The sequence below is a fragment of the Podarcis liolepis genome (assembly GCF_965112155.1).
Source record: "Podarcis liolepis genome assembly, chromosome: 17".
NCBI lineage: Eukaryota > Metazoa > Chordata > Lepidosauria > Squamata > Lacertidae > Podarcis > Podarcis liolepis.
The window spans coordinates 5,411,815-5,432,982 of NC_139571.1; the positions used below are offsets into that span (position 1 = coordinate 5,411,815).

The window sequence follows — 21,168 nt, forward strand, 5'->3', positions numbered from 1 at the left end:
AGACTCTAGGGTTGTGCGCTCATCTCACTCTATAGGCCGGGAGCCAGCGCTGTCCGCAGACACTTCCGGGTCACGTGGCCAGCATGACAAGCTGCATCTGGCAAGCCAGCGCAGCACACAGAACGCCGTTTACCTTCCCACTGGTAAGCGGTCCCTATTTATCTACTTGCACCCGGAGGTACTTTCGAACTGCTAGGTTGGCAGGCGCTGGGACCGAATGACGGGAGCGCACCCCGCCGTGGGGATTCGAACCGCCGACCATGTGATCAGCAAGTCCTAGGCGCTGAGGTTTTACCCACAGCGCCACCTGCGTCTGTTAGTGAATGGTAAAAAAATAAAAATAAACAGTAGTATTTAGATAACCTTTGGGATTTGTTGTTGCTGTTGTTTAGTCGTGTCCGACTCTTCATGACCCCATGGACCAGAGCACGCCAGGCACTCCTGGCTTCCACTGCCTCCCGCAGTTTAGTCAAACTCATGTTTGTAGCTTCGAGAACACTGTCCAGCCATCTCGTCCTCTGTCATCCCCTTCTCCTTGTGCCCTCAATCATTCCCAGCATCAGGGGTTTTTCCAGGGAGTCTTCTCTTCTCATGAGGTGGCCAAAGTCTTGGAGCCTCAGCTTCACGATCTGTCCTTCCAGTGAGCACTCAGGGCTGATTTCCTTCAGAATGGAGAGGTTTGATCTTCTTGAGGTCCATGGGACTCTCAAGAGTCTCCTCCAGCACCAGAATTCAAAAGCATCCATTCTTCGGCAATCAGCCTTCTTTATGGTCCAGCTCTCACTTCCATACATCACTACTGGGAAAACCATAGCTTGAACTATGCCGACCTTTGTTGGCAAGGTGATGTCTCTGCTTTTTAAGATGCTGTCTAGGCTTTGGGATATTGGAGGGAAAATACAGGCTGCAAGCACTTCTTTTGCCAAACATGCGAACTATGAAACAATGGCCATCAAAGAAGGATCCTTGGGTCTGTGCAAAACAGGGATGCCAAGGTTGGCAGGTGGGGAGGGAGGAGTGATGTCACACAGGAAAAATGTGCCCATTTAAAATTAGACTTGAAATAGCAAACAGAAGGGGAGGAGTTGCTCTTTTCCAGGGGGTTTCTGGGAACAAGGAACTAGGCAGACCTCAATGCGGGGCCAAAGGGCAGAACCATCTTGGCAGATTGCAACAGAGGCAGGGAGATGGCTGCAGTGCTGGGGGAACAAGACCCTCTTGAGATGCAAATGCTTTAAACCCTCCGTTGAAAGCTTCTGGTGTAAATGTGTGTAGTATTTCTTAATGGCACAGCAGTCTCTGCCGCACCTTGATTCCCAGTGGAAATTCACCCCAGGGTAAGCGCCTGGGACTCCTGGGAATCTTCTACCGCCTGGCAGAGATTGAGAGTTGTCCGCAACCTTCGCAATGATATGTTATAAAGAACAACTGTACAATGTTCTAGTTCACAGAAGTTACACACCTGTGCCTGGGCTTCAGACTGCTAGGGCTCTAGTGCTCCACACAAAGAATTTAAGCCATTAAAGGTAAAGGGTAAAGGGACCCCTGACCATTAAGTCCAGTCACGGGCGACTGGGGTTGTGGCGCTCATCTCGCTTTACTGGCCGAGGGAGCCGGCGTTTGTCTGCAGACAGCTTCAGGGTCATGTGGCCAGCATGACTAAGCCACTTCCAGTGAACCAGAGCAGCGCACGGAAACGCCGTTTACCTTCCCGCCAGAGCGGTACCTATTTATCTACTTGCACTTTGACGTGCTTTCGAACTGCTAGGTTGGCAGGAGCAGGGACCAAACAACAGGAGCTCACCCCATCACAGGGATTCGAACCACTGACCTCCCGATCGGCAAGCCCTAGGCTCTGTGGTTTAGACCACAGCGCCACCCGCCATTTAAGCTGTTACGGACAAGCATTTAGCCATGTCAGAGGCCAGTTGTGGTGATGCAGTTCAGACACAAGGTGAGCATCACAGCGAAAGCTAGACCTAAATGCCAGAGCTCTGAGTTCTCTGTGAAGACCTTGTCGCTGCCGTGCATTCAAGTAGGTGGTGCTGGAGCAACGGAGGTCTCTCTCTACCCGCCATCTCACCTGCAATATGGGGGATGGTGTGATGTTAAGAACGCTGAACTGCTTAGAATCATAGAATTGTAGAGTTGGAAGGGACGCCGAGGGTCATCTAGTCCAACCCCCTGCAATGCAGAAATCTCAACTAAAGCATCCAAGACAGAGGACCACCCAATCTCTGGTTAAAAACCTCCAAGGTAGGAGAGTCCACCACTTTTCAAGAGAATCTCTTCCACTGTTGAACAGCTCTTCCTGTCAGAAATAGATAGGTAGTCGTGTTGGTCTGCCATAGTCAAAATAAAAAAATTCCTTCCAGTAGCACCTTAAAGACCAACTAAGTTAGTTCTTGGTATGAGCTTTCGTGTGCATGCACACTTCTTCAGATACCTGAAGAAGAAGTGTATCTGAAGAAGTGTGCATGCACACGAAAGCTCATACCAAGAACTAACTTAGTTGGTCTTTAAGGTGCTACTGGAAGGAATTTTCCTGTCAGAAAGTTATTCCTGAGGTTTGGGTCATAGCCTCCGGGATTTACGACACTACTTCCTCTGACCTTTCAGCAAACATACCAACTTGTGGCATCATGCAAACACAAATATGTCTGGAGTGTTTTTTAAAACACACACACACACACACACACACACACACACACACACACACTAATTGACTTGCTGAGCCCAAATGACTTAGGCTGCAGACCTAAGAGCCACAAAAGTTTTGATCACAAGAGTTTGCTATTAAAGAGGCGAAAAATCCTATTGTTTTTGCCAAGGCTATCAGAGGGAGAAGATGCAGCCTGCCCACCTCTTGTGCTCAGACCAAGCTCCATGATCTGCTGAATTCCTATGTGTGGCACAAATGTGTAAGTAAGGAGTTAAGGCCATTCAAACTATATCTGAAAAGTGGGTACTGTCAAAAATCTTTCCATCATTGGAGCAAGGGTTTCACCAAGTGCGGCATCAGATCACCCAAGGCAGAAAGGTATATATAGGTGTGGACCAACTCTGGTGGATCAACACAACATTATGGATAACCGGAAGGTAGGTGAAAAGTAGATCCTTAAGGGACCAGGCTGGAAAAACTGCAAGTGGATTTTGTGACAAACTATGTGCGAAACTATGGGATGCAGGTGGTGCTGCGGGTTAAACCATGGAGCCTAGGACTTGCCGATCAGAAGGTTGGCGGTTCGAATCCCCGCGACGGGGTGAGCTCCGGTTGCTCGGTCCCTGCTCCTGCCAACCTAGCAGTTCAAAAGCACGTCAAAGTGCAAGTAGATAAATAGGTACAACTCCAGTGGGAAGGTAAATGGCGCTTCCGTGCGCTGCTCTGGTTCACCAAAGCGGCTTAGTCATGCTGCCACATGACCCGGAAGCTGTACACCGGCTCCCTTGGCCAATAAAGTGAGATGAGCGCTGCAACCCCAGAGTCGGCCACGACTGGACCTAATGGTCAGGGGTCCCTTTACCTTTTTATTTGTGAAACCAAGTATCTTTTGTAAACTGCCGTGGCTTACTCAAAGGCTGCATCCAGTGAACTGGCATTTGCTGGACAGGGATAAGGAGGTGGAGGAAACTTGCCTGAATCTCTGGAACAGACTGGGATAAATACAAATTTAGAAGCAGAATGACAAACCCACACATCTGGCAAAACACCCCCCAGCCTCAGCCCCAGCTGCATCCTGCACATAGTTTTGACAGATGGCCAAGGGGGGATGTGTCAGAAATGGAAGAGAATGAGTTTCTACTACACACAGAGGCTCTGGCAGGTCATCAGGTGTGCAAAGCCTCCCCAAGGGTCACATGTCACGAGGGTGTACGTCACGAGGAAGCAGAGGGCACTAGCAGCCAGTGGGCAGAGCATAGGCATGGCCCCACTGGCAGCCCACGAGAAGGGCACAGTCATGGGATCACAATTTAAATGGCTTAGCATTGGACCAAGCAATCTGTCCCCGCTCCCCAGATCTAAAACACAGCCACTCCATTCACAGAAACACTTTATTTGAATAATTAGAAAGATTATAAAATCGAGCAGAGAAACAAGGGCAAAGGAAGTAATCATATGCAAGGGATTTTTTTAGGCTATAATGTAACTAACTCCCCACTTCTAAAGGTTCAGTGAACCCCCACCCCCCCTCCTTTATATCATGGTATGAGTTCGGCCCCTTTAGCAAGGAAGAGGGGGGAACTGTGTTGAACTCCCCAATCCCAGCCAGCATGGCCAATGTGGTCAGGGATGATGGGAGCTGAAGCCCAATAATATCCAGAGGATGACAGGTTCCCCATCTCTGCCCTATAGGCACCCCCCTGCCCCCCAGCTTACCAGGGCCGGCCCTGATAAAACTGACACCCCACCCTCCCCATAAGCCCTTTTCAACCCATCTTTTCTCAAACCTCTTTTTTTATGGACACAGTTATGTGTCACCTTGACACTGGCCCCATTCGGGTTTTTTATTAGTTCAAGGTGAGGGGCAATCTGTGGTTGCCCGGAATCCAGTAAGGAAGGTGCTCCTCTGAACCACTTTGAGCCAGACAGGGTTGCCAAAGCCTTTTAGATTTGCCCACCCCTGCCGCTCATTGCCCAGGGTACAGCTCTCGGTTGCCCTTTGGAAGGACTGGCCGTGCTCCTTGCTTAAGACGACAGCCCAGCAAACATTTCCCACAAGCACAGTAACCAAGGCCCAATTCTCACATTCTCCTTTTGCAGCAGAACTGCAGGATGCCCAAACACTGCAGGAAACAGTGTGCGAATAATGTAGCTCTGGCATGCTGAAAGCAGAGTTTTAAATGGCCCCATTTTACACCCACCTTCACAGATGAGCTGCCACACACACACAGAGAGAGAGAGAGAGAGAGACAGAGAGAGAGAGAGAGAGAGAGAGAGAAACACACACACAATTTTGAGTCCACATACAGTGATGGGGCAGGAATGGGAAGAATGTGAGAATCTGGCCTTAGAAGAATGATAAGATAGCCTTCACGGCATCAGACAAGAGCCTTTCAGATCCCATGCTCCTGTCTCTATAATCTAGAGAGAAAGACCCCTTAGGCCATCCTCTCAAGCATCTTGCATGTTCTCTGCTACATGCAGCACCAAATACCGTAGAACCTTGGAACAAGCAAACCAAAGACTCTCATCAAATATATATATGTATATAATTGTGGGATGTCACCCAGTTTAGAGGAACTTGGACCTCCAGCCGTTTATATTTCAAGCCTTCTGGAGATGAACCTCTCCTAGCCACAGGATTCCGCTTGCCCAAAACATGCTTTTGTCTCAACTAGTTGCAGAAACATTCTTGATTAATAGGAGGTGGGCAGAGGGGAGAGGAGATAAGAGGAATACATCCCTCTAGAGTGGCTGAGGAAACCTAGCCAGATGGGCAGGATATAAATAATAAATTATCATCATCATTATTATTACCATCCCTCCTTTCTCAGTTCAGCATGGTTTCCCTCCAACCTAGCAACTTTAGTATGGAGGAGAGAGGGTGATTTGGAAAAAATATGTGGCAATTTGAGACAGGATGGAATGGGTGTGTTGTGCAATCAGACTCTGGAAATGTGAGCAGAGATAAATGCCTGCCTTTCCAAGAAAAACATGCGCTTCTTCAGCAACAGGGAAAGCAAGTCACCTCTGCCCGGAAGTGAAGAAATCCCCAAGGTTGATTTGAAATGGACCCAATCGTGGAATACACCAGAAAGGAACGTTCTTTGTCCTTGTGGAAGCAATGAGGTCGCTGGTGTTTGATTCGTGGCTGCTGGTGGTATTGCATTGATGATTGCTGACTATTATTTGGCACATCAAGAGCCCTTGAAGCATCAGGTTCAGTTCAGTGAGGTCAAACGATGGTAGATTGTGCTGCATTCTGTATTAGCTGCTCCTTACAAAGGGAGTTGCTTTAGGAAGGTACTGCCATGTCCACGCCAAACTTCAGCCGGTGAGCCTGGCTCTTGGCTTCAAAGAGAATCTGGGAGAGGGGAGAAGCCCAAAGGAACAATACTAATAAAAATAATGATAATAAACGCACAAAAGAGTGTCAAATCAGACTACAATTCAAGAAAACCTCAGGCATGAAGAGCATTGCTGGTGGTGAGGATTCCTCCACACTGGATTCTACCACACTCGGGTGGGCAGTCACCTCCCACTAGCGGAAGGAAGCACAAATCCCCAAATTAGGGGAATGTGGAGACAGGGCCCTGAAAGATTTCTGTTGTGTGAGCACTTAGTCCTTCTGCTCGCATGATGTCCTGGTTGAAGTCAACCCAGAAAGTAGTCCCATTAGGAGCAATAGGACTCACTCCCTAGTCTAGGGGTAGCCATAGAAAGTGCCTTCCAAATGATGGGAGTTGCGATCCAAAATGTCAGGAAGGTAACACAGAGGCTGCACCTGCCGTAGTCAAGGAAAAAGGAGCCTGTGCTCTTCCAGATGTTGCTGGAATCCAGCTCTCATCATACCTGCCCTGGTATTCGATAGGGGCGCTGCTGCTGAACACGAGGGCTCCGTTTAACTATTCTGGCCAATCAGTGACATTCCTAGCAGCACAGCTGGAGAGAGGGCAGGTGCAGTGGGAGGGGCCTGGCACTTGGAGCACCTCCCACTTTTTGGACGCATCAGCTGCCATTATTCCGAAGCAGAAGCCTAGGATTATTCAGGAGATGGGGCTGGAAAAGAGAAGTCATGTTTTCCTGAAGAAGCATGGCTGCTGTTTTGTTTCACTTCTCATGAAGGGAAAATAATTCCTTTGAAGGAGTGTAGCTTCTTACTGGGTGGGACTTTGCACTCTCCCTCCTACAGGGATGTTGGAAATTTCCAATGGGCACAAGAACAGAAACGGCCCATGTTTGCTTATTCATCCCATGTCCGGAAAGAAAATCAATCGAGTGAATATGATTGGCATTCACTGTAGCTGTTTTCAGTCTGCAAATGATGACATTTTTACCCCATTTGCACTGGTTTCCTTTGCACTGAAATGAATGGCCTCTGTGTTGAAATCAGTGGTGTGGGTTAATGTCATGATAAAAGTAATTAACTACGTCATTAATTACATAAAATTCCACCACAGCAGACAGCGAGGCAAAAAACCTTCAGTGCTGCCAGCAGAAACACATTCCATGCAGTTCACAGAACCCTCTCTGCAAAGAACGAATTTGCTCTGCTCTCAGCATAATGGAATGGAATAGCCCCAGGTGGGAGAGAAATCCCTCTGGATCTCTGTTAATGGAAGAAGTTGGCCCCATCAGAGAACAATCTATTGTCAATAATAATGGAACATTCCACCCACACTCTTTTTTAATGCCACTGATTATCAAACTTTTTTCTTAAAAAGAGCTCGAGGGAAACAAAGCCCTTATTTGCTGTTCCCATAGTCAAAATAAAAAATTCCTTCCAGTAGCACCTTAAAGACCAACTAAGTTAGTTCTTGGTATGAGCTTTCGTGTGCATGCACACTTCTTCAGATACACATCTGAAGAATGTGTATCTGAAGAAGTGTGCATGCACACGAAAGCTCATACCAAGAACTAACTTAGTTGGTCTTTAAGGTGCTACTGGAAGGAATTTTTTATTTTGACTATGGCAGACCAACACGGCTACCTATCTATTGCTGTTCCCAGTTCTTTTTCTCTGGGGGTACGCAGGAGTACACATACCCCTAAACATTTTATGAATCTTTGTACTTTCGTCCATTTACTGTATTTATTTTTTCCGATTTGAACTATAAAATGGTGATTTTCTTGAGTCAAAATGAGAGTACCCCAAACATTTTTTTAGAAAAAAAGCTCTGGCTGTTCCTGTTCAAAAGCTGCCAAAAGCTTACTTTTGTATCTCAATGGGGGAAAGCATAATGCACATAGTGAATTCAGTACCCAAGTCAACTAGTTCAGTGGCAAACCAGATTATGTCACTCCAAGTGCACTGGGGCTGGAACCCCTTAAAAGCAACAGCCATCAGATTATCTTGGGGCTCCCCTAGAGGGGTGGAAGCTCCTCCCAAGCCTCAAGTAATGATTTGCAACCCCAGCTGATGTTCCACCAAGCAATGCAGCTCAGACGGCTATGTATCATTTGTGTTGAATGACAGGACAGATGGGGGTGGGGGTGTCCGTTCCCCAAGCAAATGTGCATCTCATCACACTGGTTTGGTATTTCCAAGCAGAAGGGCAAACCCCTGGGAAAGGAAAGGGTGGAAAAAGGACCAAAGCACGACACAACTCACCGGGTGGTGGACATAGGCTTGGCATCCATAGCACCAGACAGAGAGGTCCGCAAAGCTAAGAACCAGCGGATGCCCAGACTCTGAGTTGTGAGCTACCATATGTTGCTTAATGTAGCGGCCACAGCAAACCTGAATGGGGTGGAAGAAGGAAGGCTTAGATGATGGTGGAAACGGCTCCAAAAGACAAGACTAACCTTCGGAATGGACCAAATAGACTCATTTGAAAATGAATAAACCAAGGACAGTTATCTGAAGCTCAACTCTTCTGCTCTTAGAGAGGATGGACCACACATCAGCACCCCATCTGGAAGGTATCAGAAGCAGAGGAGGAAGACAGAAAGCAGATGCAGTGGTACCTCGGGTTACATACGCTTCAGGTTACAGACTCTGCTAACCCAGAAATAGTACCTCGGGTTAAGAAATTTGCTTCAGGATGAGAACAGAAATCGTGCTCCAGCGGCGCGGCAGCAGCAGGAGGCCCCATTCGCTAAAGTGGTGCTTCAGGTTAAGAACAGTTTCAGGTTAAGAATGGACCTCCAGAACGAATTAAGTACGTAACCAGAGGTACCACTGTACTGTGGAGTGGATCACCTCAGAGAACTCAAGGGGGCAAGTCAGCAGGCCGCAGAAGGCAGTCTGCACAGTGCCTCAATGTGTTTAAGGACAATACAACATGGAGAGAAATCTCCTTGCATACAACAAATACAGTGAACTCCACAGCAAGGAGGGAAAGGGGGGAAAAACAATCTTTCCCAACGAAAATGTAACTGGGGTACAAAAAAGACAGCATAGTGTGGCAATTAAGAGCACTGGGCTAGGACTGGGGAGATATAGGTTCAAAACCCCACTGAGTCATTAATAAAACTCACCCTAATCCCCCTCTCCAGACTGCCATCATTTGAGGTTCCCCCGTTACCGAAGCTCCAGTAGTGATAGCTTATCTGTTAGCTGTTAAACCAACTAAAACACAACCCTTAAAAAAACAAAAACCTGAAAACCCGGTACTGTTAATTCACTTTATGGATGGTGGGGGTCACTCCCATTTTACCTAAGCCCCCCCCCCCGCTTGCCCACCTTAAAGGTAAAGGTAAAGGGACCCCTGACCATTAGGTCCAGTCGTCGCCAACTCTGGGGTTGCGGCGCTCATCTCGCTTTATTGGCCGAGGGAGCCGGTGTACAGCTTCCGGGTCATGTGGCCGGCATGACTAAGCCGCTTCTGGCGAACCAGAGCAGTGCATGGAAACGCCGTTTACCTTCCCGCTGGAGCGGTACCTATTTATCTACTTGCACTTTGCCCACCTTACCTTGTAACAAATCAGACAGACCCAATTCTCTGCCACGCTGCCACATTCTGCACAGGGCTCCAGTACATTCAAGCCAAGGGAAGGCACAGGGAGCACCGAGTCGAGGTGGGGGCACCATGGCAAGGGAGTCACAGCATAAAACAGCCCCTAGAAAGAGAGAGAGTATCATCTCTGCATCCTGGCACCCAAGCCCAGAAAATCCAATCCCAGGTACCCTCCCATCTCTCCCCAAACTCACTTCATCTGCCAGGTCTTCTTCAAGCGGGTCACAGGAGGAAGAGCAGCCACCTGCAGCTTCGTCAAGCAGAATAACCTCTGCTAGCATTGGGGGGCCAGCCGGTGGGCTTCCCTGGTTGAAGGAGGGGCGATGGAGGAAAGAGAAGAGAGATTTAGGGTCAAGTCTTGCTTCAGATATCAGAGAGACCTGAAACCCTGCGATTTTCCATTCCAAGCACACCACGTAGAAACACAAGCAGTGAAGTGGGAGGGGAGCGCAACCAGCCCCCTGCCCTCCTTTTGAAGGAAAGGGCTTGTGGGGGAGCAACTTAGCCCCCTTTTCTGTTGTGTTTTCTTATTTAGAAAAGAAACTGCAACCCCAGAGTCCTCCATGACTGGACCTAACAATCAGGGGTCCCTTTACCTTTACTAACAACTCTTAGCACTGTTCATGAATTACAGATCTCAGAATTCAAGGATGCTGAATTTTGTTAAAAGTTGCTAAGAGATTACTATTTTCCCTCGCAGAGCTCCAATTCCCAGAGTTCCCTCCTGGCTGTTACAGGCACCCCCAGGATCACTCCTCCTTTGTCCCTGACAAACCTTCAAATGTCTGTTCCAGTTTTAAAAGCTCCAGTCAGATTTACAACACAAACCAGGGCTTGTTCACACTTCTGCTTCTCCCATGCCTAGAAAGCACAGGCCCAAGCAATTTTAATAATAATAATAATAATAATAATAATAATAATAATAATAATAATAATAATAATTTATTATTTATACCCTGCCCATCTGGCTGGGTTTCCCCAGCCACTCTGGGCGGCTTCCAACTGAATATTAAAAGCAGTATTTTCCATTTGTCTCTTGCTTTCTAGGCATGGGTTTGCCTTTCCCCCAGAAAACTGTCGTGAATTCCTCGTGGCGCTTTTAGCAGAAACGCTCAGAGTCCCAGGTTTTTCCAGTGCAGTCTTTTTAATGTGAGCTATATACAGGTATTTACAAAAACAGTCCATACAGAGTACCTGCTCCTTAAGGCAAACGCATACTCTCCACCACAGCAGCACCACCACACTACAGCACAACCACCACACTTACTGTTCAACAGGCTTTCCTTTTTAAAACAGGTGATAGCGAATCACATTAATCACATTCCTGCTGAGCCACTCTGACCCAGCACTTCACAGAGTTTTGCATCAGCCTGTTGAAGCCTGCAGACTTACTCATCATCCTGCGAATCCCAACAAAAACCTGCTCTTTTGTTCTAAATCAGAGCTAACACCAATCCGGAGAAAACCCAATTGCTTTGCTCTGATTAAGCGGTAAACGGTGTGTTTCCCCAGGGGAAAGCAGCAAGGCAAACGCAAGTGTGGGTGAGCCCGCACACCATGGCTTGCACTGGCACAGCTGCCTGGCACCTACCTCTGCCTCTTTTCCAGGAGACTCCGCTCCACCCGTGGAGCGCCCTGTCAACATGCCTTCCTTCTGGGTATCCACTGCTGGCTCAGCTTCTCCAGGGGAGGCCCCAACCTTGTGCCCAGCCTCTTCGCCCACCGGACTGGAATCGGGTGAGAGGGAACTGGAAGCTGTCTCTGCCTCCTCGGCAAGGCGGTCTTCCAGCTGGAGGGAGCTCAGAGCCAAAACGGCATCATTCAAGGTATTCACAGGTTGAGCGCCGGGGCTCTGAAGCAGCTCCGGGGGGGCCTCCGGGGGGATTTCATCTGGAATGGGAGTTCCTTTCCCAGCTTGAGTCCTGGGCTTCTCCCACAGAGGAGCAGGCACTGGGGAGACAAGATATAGGTTACTCCTCCTCTTCCCACAACCACTCAGCTGCCGTCCAATTGTTCAAAACGGAGGCAGAGAGATAGGAGAGTGCCAACTCCAGCTTCCCTTCCTGGCCTGTTTTGCCTCGCCTTTCTGTCTCCTGGCACCTGCTGCTTCTCACCCCTGTCCTCAGGCCCCTGCCTCCCCCCCCCAACTCTCTCCAGTCCTGTTCTGAAGCTCACCCCCTCCTGGCAGTGTCATGTAGATAAGGGGATGTTGTGACATCAGCAGTCATTCTACCAATCCTCAGTGCCATCTCAGGAGGAGACTTCTTTGCCCTCCCCCTGAGCTGTGCTGGTTGCTAGGTGCGCAGAATCATAGTTGGGAGGGACTGTGAGAATCATCTAGTTCAATCCCCTGCAAGGCAGGAATCTTTTGCCCAACGTTGGTCGAACCCACAACCTTGAGATTAAGAGCTGCTGACATCACAATCGCCCTGAAATATCCACCCCCAACAAGCTGTCCTACTTCCTTCCCCATGTAGTTTTTGCAGAGGAGGCAGATATCACCGGAGATTACCCCCAGATGAAAGGTTGAAGCTTGCCTAACATGCACCTCGAAGTTCCAGGAGGAAATAAAGAGAGGCTGCGGTTGAGCAGGCCGTGAGCACCAGCTGCAGTGATCTTCCACAAGTGGCTTAGCAAAGGAAATGTGGGGCTTCCACCACATGATGTAAGAAGGCAAGGCATGTGCTCTGTGGAGAAAGTGACTTTGACCCACACTTTCTGCATTCCAGGGCATTTTCTTCTGAATAGCCACAGAAATATTCCATCACAAAACCTTCTCCCCCCCCCCTCCATCTCTTTGGAGTTTCAGGTCTGATCATTGCCTTACCTGTGCACCTTTAACTTCAGGCTTCTCCTCTATGCTTCCCTGTAGACCTATTCAGCTGCAGCCTCTCTGCCTGGCCCTCTTTTGCAATGAGTATTGAAACATGGCCCACACAGAGACTGGGCTGCACCGTTGTGGGAGAGTCACAACCCAATCTCCACCCCCTGAATTGGGACTTTCCTGGCAGTTGCCCCCAGGCCCTTTAAAGCTGCTCAGCAGGTTGAGATGTGCCCTGTCTCTGCTTTCATCTGCAGCAGACACCCAACCTGGCAGGCTGGAACTGGTAACATTTGATATGCAAAATTGACAGAATCCAGAGTCCACCACCCCTGCAGTAATGTTTACATCAGCCCAGTAGTGTTACTCCCCGACCCACAGGAGAGGCGAGGGGGGCAGGGTGATGAGGCTGACAAACAGAGCTTTGCCTAAAGGCCACTCTGTGAATTCATAGCAGAGACCTATCAGCCCCCAGCTCACACCCTAACCCTCTACATTGCAATAGTTCTGATGCACAGCATTTGCCACCAAGGAACAGAGGAGGACAGGAGAGAGACAATTCACCTTCCAGCCGCAGGCTTGCCCAGTACTTGCGGTGCACAGCGGCTGCATTGGCCAAAGATTGCAGGGCACTGGGGTGGGGGGCCTTGAGGCGTCCCAGCGGGGGCAGAGGATCCCCCAGGAGGCTGCGTGTGCACATGGTCATGGATTCCGAGATCGATTCTAGGTTGTAGCCGCCCTGGAAAAGGAGGAAGGGAAAGTTCAGAGAAACTGCACCCCAGAGGCAACCACGTATGAGTCTGCTGGGCAAGTCCTGCATGTTCACGATGGAGGTGTGGAATTTGCTATCCCAAAGAACCTCTGTTGGCATTCAAAATACAAAAAAAAAGCTTCTAGTCCTCATGACCCACTGTCACTGGGTCCACTGGGGAGGTGGTGCCGTGAATGATGATGGCTGCTGTGTGCCGTGATGGAGGGGGAATTGTGAGGTAGCAACAATGAAAAGAAGGCCGACTTTACTTTTCTGTAAGACGCTCCCTATTTCGAGGGACTAAAATTAAAGAAAATGGGGGGAGATGGCCCAGAGGATTGACCAGAATTGTTGAGCTATTTGGGGGGCGGGAGTGCAGAAAAATCACTCACCCAACTGACAAACACTAATAATCACAAGCAATGCACACTAAATTGCTGAGGCAGCAGCCCTTGACACAGACACCATTCACCCACCCAGTCCCTAAATCCTGCTTGCAGCTGCAACCAAACACCCATCCCCCCCTCTGCACTATCCATGTATAAGACGACCCCCCCCCATTTTAAATTTTATTTTAGAGTAAAAAATACCCTCGTCTAATACACGGAAAAGTATGATGCACAATGCTCGAGGGTACAACAGACTTTGCACCTATGTTGTTTTGTGGTAATTGTCACAACAGATCTTTTAAAGCAGGACAGAAATCATTATACAGTGGTACCACGGGTTACATACGCTTCAGGTTACAGACTCCAATAACTCAGAAATAGTACCTCGGGTTAAGAACTTTACCTCAGGATGAGAACAGAAATCGTGTTCCGGCGGCACGGTGGCAGCAGGAGGCCCCATTAGCTAAAGTGGTGCTTCAGGTTAAGAACAGTTTCAGGTTAAGAACGGACCTCCGGAACAAATTAAGTGCTTAACCCGAGGTACCACTGTAGTCAGGTTGCGTATGGGGTAAGGCTCAGAGGGTACAGCTTGCCAAAGAGTACCTAACGAGCTCATGGCAGGGGGGACATTCCAAACCAGAGGCTTCCTGAGTTGCAGTTCACCTGCTTAGCCACTAGGCTACACCAGCAGCCCTTGAGTAGAGCGTACGGGGAGGGAAGTGTAGAAATGTTGGCTTTGATTACTTGGGGCTCGTTCACATTTGCCCCACTGCTTTCCCCCAGGAAAACCCACTCATTAGCACTCAATGAGAGCAAATGGCAATTTGGGTTTTCTCTGGGTTGACATTTGCTCCTATTTAAAGCTAAGGAGAGGGTTTACCCTGGGAAAGGAGTGGGTCAAGGGAGAAATTGATTGGATCTGTGCTTTTTAGAATCGGGGACGAGCCCTTACTTGCTATGAAAGGAAGAGGGCAAATGAGGACTGTTTCTACTACAAGTAAAATGCCCACTGCTAATGCCTTGTCAGGACCCCTGAAGGTGACATTCAGGTTTGCATCCCGGCTGTCATCTCTTCTTCCCTGTCAAAGTAGCCAAGGCTGAACCCAGGGCAGTGTCCTGTCCCACAGCACAGGTACCTCCAAGTGCAGAAGTCTGCTTTTCCCACAGCAATGAGTGGCAGCCATTCACTGAGAGGCAAACTCGAGTCACTGTGCTGCAGTGCCAACCCTGGCAGCCCTTTCACCTTCGCAAAATGTCCAGGCCTTGAAATGGAGAAGGTGTACTTAACTATTTCCCTGTTTCCACCTGAAACATTCTCCCCACCTTTTACCACCCCGCAGGGTTCCAGCTCCAAAAAAGTATTATTTATTTTCACCACTCTGTCGGAATTGTTTGCTGTGGATGCCAGCCCCGCATTTACTTTCCTGCAGTACTCCACCCCTTTCTGAATAACCAGGTGTTTCCTGACCCTGGAGATGGCTCACAAGCCGTGCTCCCCAAGAAGTAAAAAGCGTGCACTCTGTCCTACCTCCAAGACAACTGCCACCTTGCCTCCGGCCAGACCCAGGAGGAGATGGGTCATGTGTGCGTAGCATTCTGGAGTCACGAGGCATCCGCCCAGCGGGTCCCCTCGAGCAGCGTCAAAGCCAGCAGAAACCAGGACCAGCTCTGGATTGAACTGCAAATGGAAGAGGCCCTTAATTCCCCTTAATAATAATAATAATAATAAAATATTTGTACCCTGCCCATTTGACTGGGTTGCCCCAGCCACTCTGGGCAGCTTCCAGCATATATAAAAACATTAAACCTTAAAAAGCTTCACTATACAGTTTCTTAGTTTAGAAACTAAGGGGTTTCCAGCTGTAATGCAGATACGAAAGAAAAAAAGTTTACAAATGGGTTAAAGCTTAATGGTAAGGATTTGCTGAACTAACAAATTGAAGTGGAATACAAAGAAGGGAGGTATGAGGAGGTCTGGGGAAATAAGCGTAAGGAAGATATGTTATGGAAAATTGTTTGTTTTTTAACTGTTTTTATGTTGTATTTTGTATTTTGTATTTTTCATTTCTATTGTTATATTTTAAAAAACTTTAATAAATATCTTTTTTTAAAAAAGCTTCACTACACAGGGCTGCCTTCAGATGTTTCCTAAATGTTTTAACATCTTAACATCCGATGGCAGGGCATTCCATGGGGGGAGAGGCACCACTACCGAGAAGGCCCTCTGCCTTGTTCCCTGTAGCTCCACTTCTCACTCTTCCTCCCTGGCCAGAGATGCAATACAGAAGAATGCTGCTCCCTCAGCCCCTTTCTAACTCCTCAGATCTATAAGGCATATCCATCTACCTAGGACTGGGATGGCCAAGACTCCAGCTCCCGTCAGCCCCAGCTAGCACTGTCAATGGTGAGGACAATGTCCAGCCCAGCACAAATACTGCTTGCACTTAACCAATTAACCATTTTCCATTGCTGCAGTCTAGCACTTATTTACAAGTCTGAAAGCACATCCACGCTACTAACTAGTTCACCGATCATTTTCTCTTTCTGGCACTTATAAAGGAGCAGTGCTGGTTAGGAGCCTCTTAACAGCATTGTCACACCCTCCCCAAACTACCCATTCACTGGGAGAAGCCATGGCTGCTCCTTGAGGAAGGGCCATAGCTCAGTGGTTAGAGCATTGGCTTTGCAATCCCTTGCATCTCCGGATAGGGCTGGGAGAGACTGCTGCTGGAAACCCTGGAGAGCTGATGTCAGTCAGGGCTCATCCACACATCCCTCTTCCCTTGCTGCTTTCCCCCAGAGAATGCCATTCTTTAGCGCTCAATCGGAACAAATGGCAATCAGGTTTTACAGCTAAAGAGTGGGTTTTCCCTGGGAAAGGAGCAGGACAAGGGGAAAACTGCTCGGATCTGTGCTTTCTAGGCAAGGGACAAGCGGAAGTGTGGATGAGCCCTTCCTATGTTCCTGTGTTGAACCCTATCTGTGCCACAAGCCCAAGAGTGTGCCCGGGCTTCCAGGAAGTGGAGACTGGCACCAATCCACCCTCATTCCCTGCCCCAAACATTGCCTACCTCATAGCTGACAGGCATGACTATCTGATGGAAGGCAGCCAGGTACTCAGGGTCCCCCATGCGGGGACAGTTCCAAGGCACGTTAAGGGTGAAGCCCTCCCCAGGCCCCAGGCCCACACGATCATAGTCTGCATCCTCGGAGGTGGGGAAGAAAGTTCCATTGTCATAGCGGTGGAGGGAGACGTACAGGACACTAATTTGGAAGAAGGCGAAGCAATCAGAGAAAGGGGACGTTGCAGCTTCACTTGCCCACCCCCCAATCACAAATCAGGATGCCTAGGAATTGCACAGCCACAACTGGATGATCAAGGGCAGAATAGGAGTGCAAGTCATTCCTGGTCCCACCACTGAGCTCAGCCTCGAAGGGGCTTACACACCTCCCACCTCTCTTCTTGTGGCCTCTGCCACCTTGCACAGATGACTTGTGCCCTTTCCCTTGCTATTCTGGTCTACTGACCATAACAAAATAAATCTACATACATTTCTAACCAGAAGTTTTAAAGTTTGTTTAAAAGACAAAACTCTGTTCAGCAGGAAGAAAAAGCACGAAGGCTATTCTTGCCTGTTGTTGCTTGTTTAAAACTTTTATTTCTTAGCAATTAGTTTTTAGCTAATAAATAATTGATAAAAACTGGAAAAAAGAAACTGTGCCAACAAAAATGGAAGGGCAAGACAAACTGTTAGCGTATATTGAGCTGGCTAGATTAACAGAGGCAGTTAGAGATCACACTAGACAAGAGTTTCAAAAAGCATGGGGAAAATGCAGAGAATACTTCACAAAACAGTGCCATAAAATACATACCAGGACTTGTTTTGATTAATGTCTGCAGGAGACTTTGTGGATATTTAAGTTATAATTAGAAAAATCTTAATAATTATTCATAAAGGAAACAGTTTATAAGAAGTAAATAAGGAGGCCAGATACAGGATAAAGGAAGTCTTTTATTTGGTTGTTTGTATTGTTGTATGTTATGCTCATTGTATGTTATGTTCACATTTAATGAGGGTGGATTTCTGTATTGGGGGGGGGTTATGTTATGTTGTAAATAAAATTTCCAATAAAAATTTATAAATTTAAAAAAGAACTTTTATTTGTGATGTTACTTGATGCCTCTGTTTTTAACATTGCCTTGCATGTTTTTTTAAAAAATGGAAGGCAAGATTTAAAACATTTTAATTAATAAGTAAATGGTTCTGTGATCCACATGGCTTATTCCAGCTATGTATAAGGTGGATGAGTTTCTTGACGCAGAGTGTTAAGGCTTTTTGCCCCATTTCACAGCCGCCATCGAAAAGGAATTAGAACTACCCATCTCAAGCCTGAAGCTGAGAGGAAATCCCCACCACCAGACCTACACCTGCAACCTTGGAAGAGATTTAGTGCCAGAGTTTCTTTGAACAGGGGAGATGGGAAGCAAAATACGTTACCTGGGATCATCTTCAAACATGTGCTGTGTCCCGTTGCCATGGTGAACATCCCAGTCTAGTATCATCACCCTGAGGAAAAGAACCAGAATTGGACAACCAGCTACATCTATGCTAGAAACTGAGTTGCAAATAGGCTGCCAGGCCACCAGCACTACAGTTCCCAGGACTCCTGGTGGGGGACAAATAATAACAGCAAAACCTGCTGAAGTTTGTAGAACGAGATACACTCTGTGGGGCTATGCAGATAGACTGATGGAGCAAATCTGCAACTGCCCTCAGGTGCTTCTCTACATCCCTGACCTCATCACCAGCAAGCCGCGCCCGCTCTCAGCACACAACTGCAAAGCTGCTGTCAAGTGGCTAGTCCTCTCTGGGTACTCTGTGCCTCTTGGGAGTCAGCCAGGTGCCACTGTACCTCATAGGACGTCCAGCAAGCCGCTGTGCATATCGTGCTGCCAAGGCCACAGAGTTGAAGAAGCAGAAGCCACAGGCGGTGTCTGATTCAGCATGGTGCCCAGGGGGCCGGACAATGGCCACAGCGTTTTGGACCTGATGCCCCAAAGGAGGAAAAAGTGAACTTGGATCAGTACCATAGTGTCAGGGCTGGAGTCAGGCACAAGTCAGCAACGAAACAATATTTCAATGTATCGTTGGTATTTAACTCCTAGCAAATTAGCTAAGATGTACAAATCAAAGTCTAAAATGTGCTGGAATTGTAAAGAAAAAGAGGGTACTTTTTATCATGTGTGGTGGCCATGTACGATGATAAAAGACTTCTGGGAAATGATATATAATGAACTGAAGGAAATGTTTAAAATAGCTTTTCCTAAGAAACCAGAAGCCTTTCTTTTAGGTATTATAGGACCAGAGATCCTGAAGGACCAGACAAAACTATTTATGTATGCGACTGAAGCTGTGCAGAAATGGAAAGATGGTATCACTCAGACCAAAGAAGAATGACAGACAAAACTGATGAAGTATGCCAAGAGGGCAAAACTTACAGAAAGAATTAGAAACCACGAGGAGGTCTTTAATAAAGAATGGGGAAAGTTTATAATTTATTTGAACACCTATTGTAAACAATTACAAACACTGGTAGAATTGACAGAAAACTTGTAGTAAAAATTTGAACTATGGAGTGACAAAGGATTTATAAAAATAGAGTTATGATAGAGATGCAGAGGGGAAAATCATTACATTAAGATCTACAATGTGGGGGGGGGAGGGAAATCAGAAGGGATTACAGTATATGCTTATGTAAAATTGAAAATACAATAAAAATATTTTTTTAAAAATACATAAATTAAAAAGTTAATTATTTATTGAAGGAAACAAACGACAGCGCCAGCCTAGTGGTCTCAGCAACTCTTTCTAGGAGGTCTTGCCCTGATGAAGCAGTTGTAAGGACTGAAGGTCCTTGCCTTCCCAGTGCCCACTAGGACTCCTCCTCTCCAGGGTCTTTCCCTGAGTCCCCCACCACTCAGTCCTGGCTTCAGGCCTCCAGGATGGTCTGCACCTGGAGCAAGATGACTGGCCACCCCCTGCCCCACTAGGCCTCCAGCACTCACCTGCCCAGAGAGCACAGCCTCTACTGCACTGAACGCGGAACCAGCCGCCAGCCGAGCGCACTCATAGGAGCTGGCGCAGATGAAGATGGAATTGTACTGGTCGCCCTGGCGATGCAGGTCGCGGGGCTTCATGGCCGCCGTCGACTTCACCGTCTCCACGTAGGCCAGGCTGCAGAGAGGAGACGCAAGACAGAGTCGGCACCCCCCCCACGGGAAGAGGGCGGAGCCTCAGAAGTTACTAGCCCGCCCTTTCTGGGACACCCACCCTAACCCACTCTTGCAATCTGGGGGTGCATCTCCACCTGTGGCACATCCGCAGCTCCTCTTCAGAGGCGAGCCGGGCCGGGAGCCGGCAGCACCTTTCCGTCAGGCGAAGCTCCCCGTGGCGCTGGAAGATCCGGGAGACTCTCTGAGGCAGCTCTGGATGCTGGCTATGGAAGAGAGGGAGCGCTAAGGGAGGGCCAGGCGCCGAGACTCTGGAACCTGCCCCCCAACCTTCATGGGAGAGATGGTGAGGACTTCACTTGCCCACTTTTTAGGGACAAGCTATGCCCCTTCCCCCCCTCCACAAATAGCCACCTTGGGGTGGGAATATAGATTGAAGAAGAAGAAGAAGAGGAGTTTGGATTTGATATCCCGCGTTATCACCACCCAAAGGAGTCTCAAAGTGGCTAACATTCTCCTTTCCCTCCCTCCCCCACAACAAACACTCTGTGAGGTGAGTGGGGCTGAGAGACTTCAGAGACGTGTGACTAGCCCAGGGTCACCCAGCAGCTGCATGTGGAGGAGCGGAGACGCGAACCCGGTTCACCAGATTACGAGTCCACCGCTCTTAACCACTACACCACACTGGCTCTTGAGACCCCAATCATCCCTACATCGTGGTCCTGATCTGGAAGTGCCACCTCCCCACATCCTTATTTGCATACATAAGAAAAAAGCTCTTGGGGGAGTGAATGAGAGTCCCCCCCCCCCACAATAGAAGCTTTCTTTTCTGGGCAACTGCTGATGCAGCTGCAACCTTGGCAGCAACCCTGTAAGTATTATCGTTCTCCCATATTGCATGGGCATCGAAAGGGTGTATGTGTGGGACGCTCCTGCTGAGAGGACAGTAGTTAACCCTTTCCAGAGCCAACCCCCTGCAACTGTACTGGGGCTTGGGGGTGGGGGGAAACTTCCCACTGGCTCCCACAGGAGGCTTTGTTCAAGCCTAACTGCAGCACAGGATGGTGGCAGAGGAACCACAAGCCTTGCATTAAAAGCTGTGCATGGAATTGATCCCTACCTGTCCCACATGTTGTAATGCTCCGTCATCTTCTCATCATAGACCAGCCCAGTGCAGGAAGGGGGCCAGGGTAGCATCAGTTCAGCCGCTGACTTGGACAGGATCTCGGCTGCTGGCAAGGGGTGGCCTGGTGGAAAAACTGTGCCCGCCTCTCTTCCATTCTCCCGAGGCACATCAGTACCTGAATCATTATAGGGGGGAAGGCAGGGGAAAGTAGGTGATTTGGGTTCCTCT

At 48.4% G+C, this 21,168-nt stretch overlaps 1 protein-coding gene across 2 annotated transcripts in view; it reads right to left on the minus strand.

Annotated features, from left to right (window-relative positions):
• Nucleotides 1-4,035: 4,035 nt before the first annotated feature.
• HDAC6 (histone deacetylase 6) overlaps nucleotides 4,036-21,168 on the minus strand; it is a 37,679-nt gene continuing 20,546 nt past the window's right edge. For both annotated transcript variants that reach the window (XM_083482924.1, XM_083482925.1), the window contains exons 17-29: nucleotides 20,935-21,115; nucleotides 19,952-20,080; nucleotides 19,650-19,818; nucleotides 18,497-18,630; nucleotides 18,082-18,150; nucleotides 16,654-16,846; nucleotides 15,111-15,260; nucleotides 13,007-13,181; nucleotides 11,213-11,571; nucleotides 9,816-9,926; nucleotides 9,578-9,724; nucleotides 8,274-8,402; nucleotides 4,036-6,026 (exon numbers count right to left, since the gene is read on the minus strand). In XM_083482924.1, coding sequence (XP_083339050.1) covers nucleotides 5,958-6,026; nucleotides 8,274-8,402; nucleotides 9,578-9,724; nucleotides 9,816-9,926; nucleotides 11,213-11,571; nucleotides 13,007-13,181; nucleotides 15,111-15,260; nucleotides 16,654-16,846; nucleotides 18,082-18,150; nucleotides 18,497-18,630; nucleotides 19,650-19,818; nucleotides 19,952-20,080; nucleotides 20,935-21,115 — 2,015 coding nt within the window. In that variant the 3' untranslated portion in view covers nucleotides 4,036-5,957. The remainder of the gene's footprint in view (nucleotides 6,027-8,273; nucleotides 8,403-9,577; nucleotides 9,725-9,815; nucleotides 9,927-11,212; nucleotides 11,572-13,006; nucleotides 13,182-15,110; nucleotides 15,261-16,653; nucleotides 16,847-18,081; nucleotides 18,151-18,496; nucleotides 18,631-19,649; nucleotides 19,819-19,951; nucleotides 20,081-20,934; nucleotides 21,116-21,168) is intronic.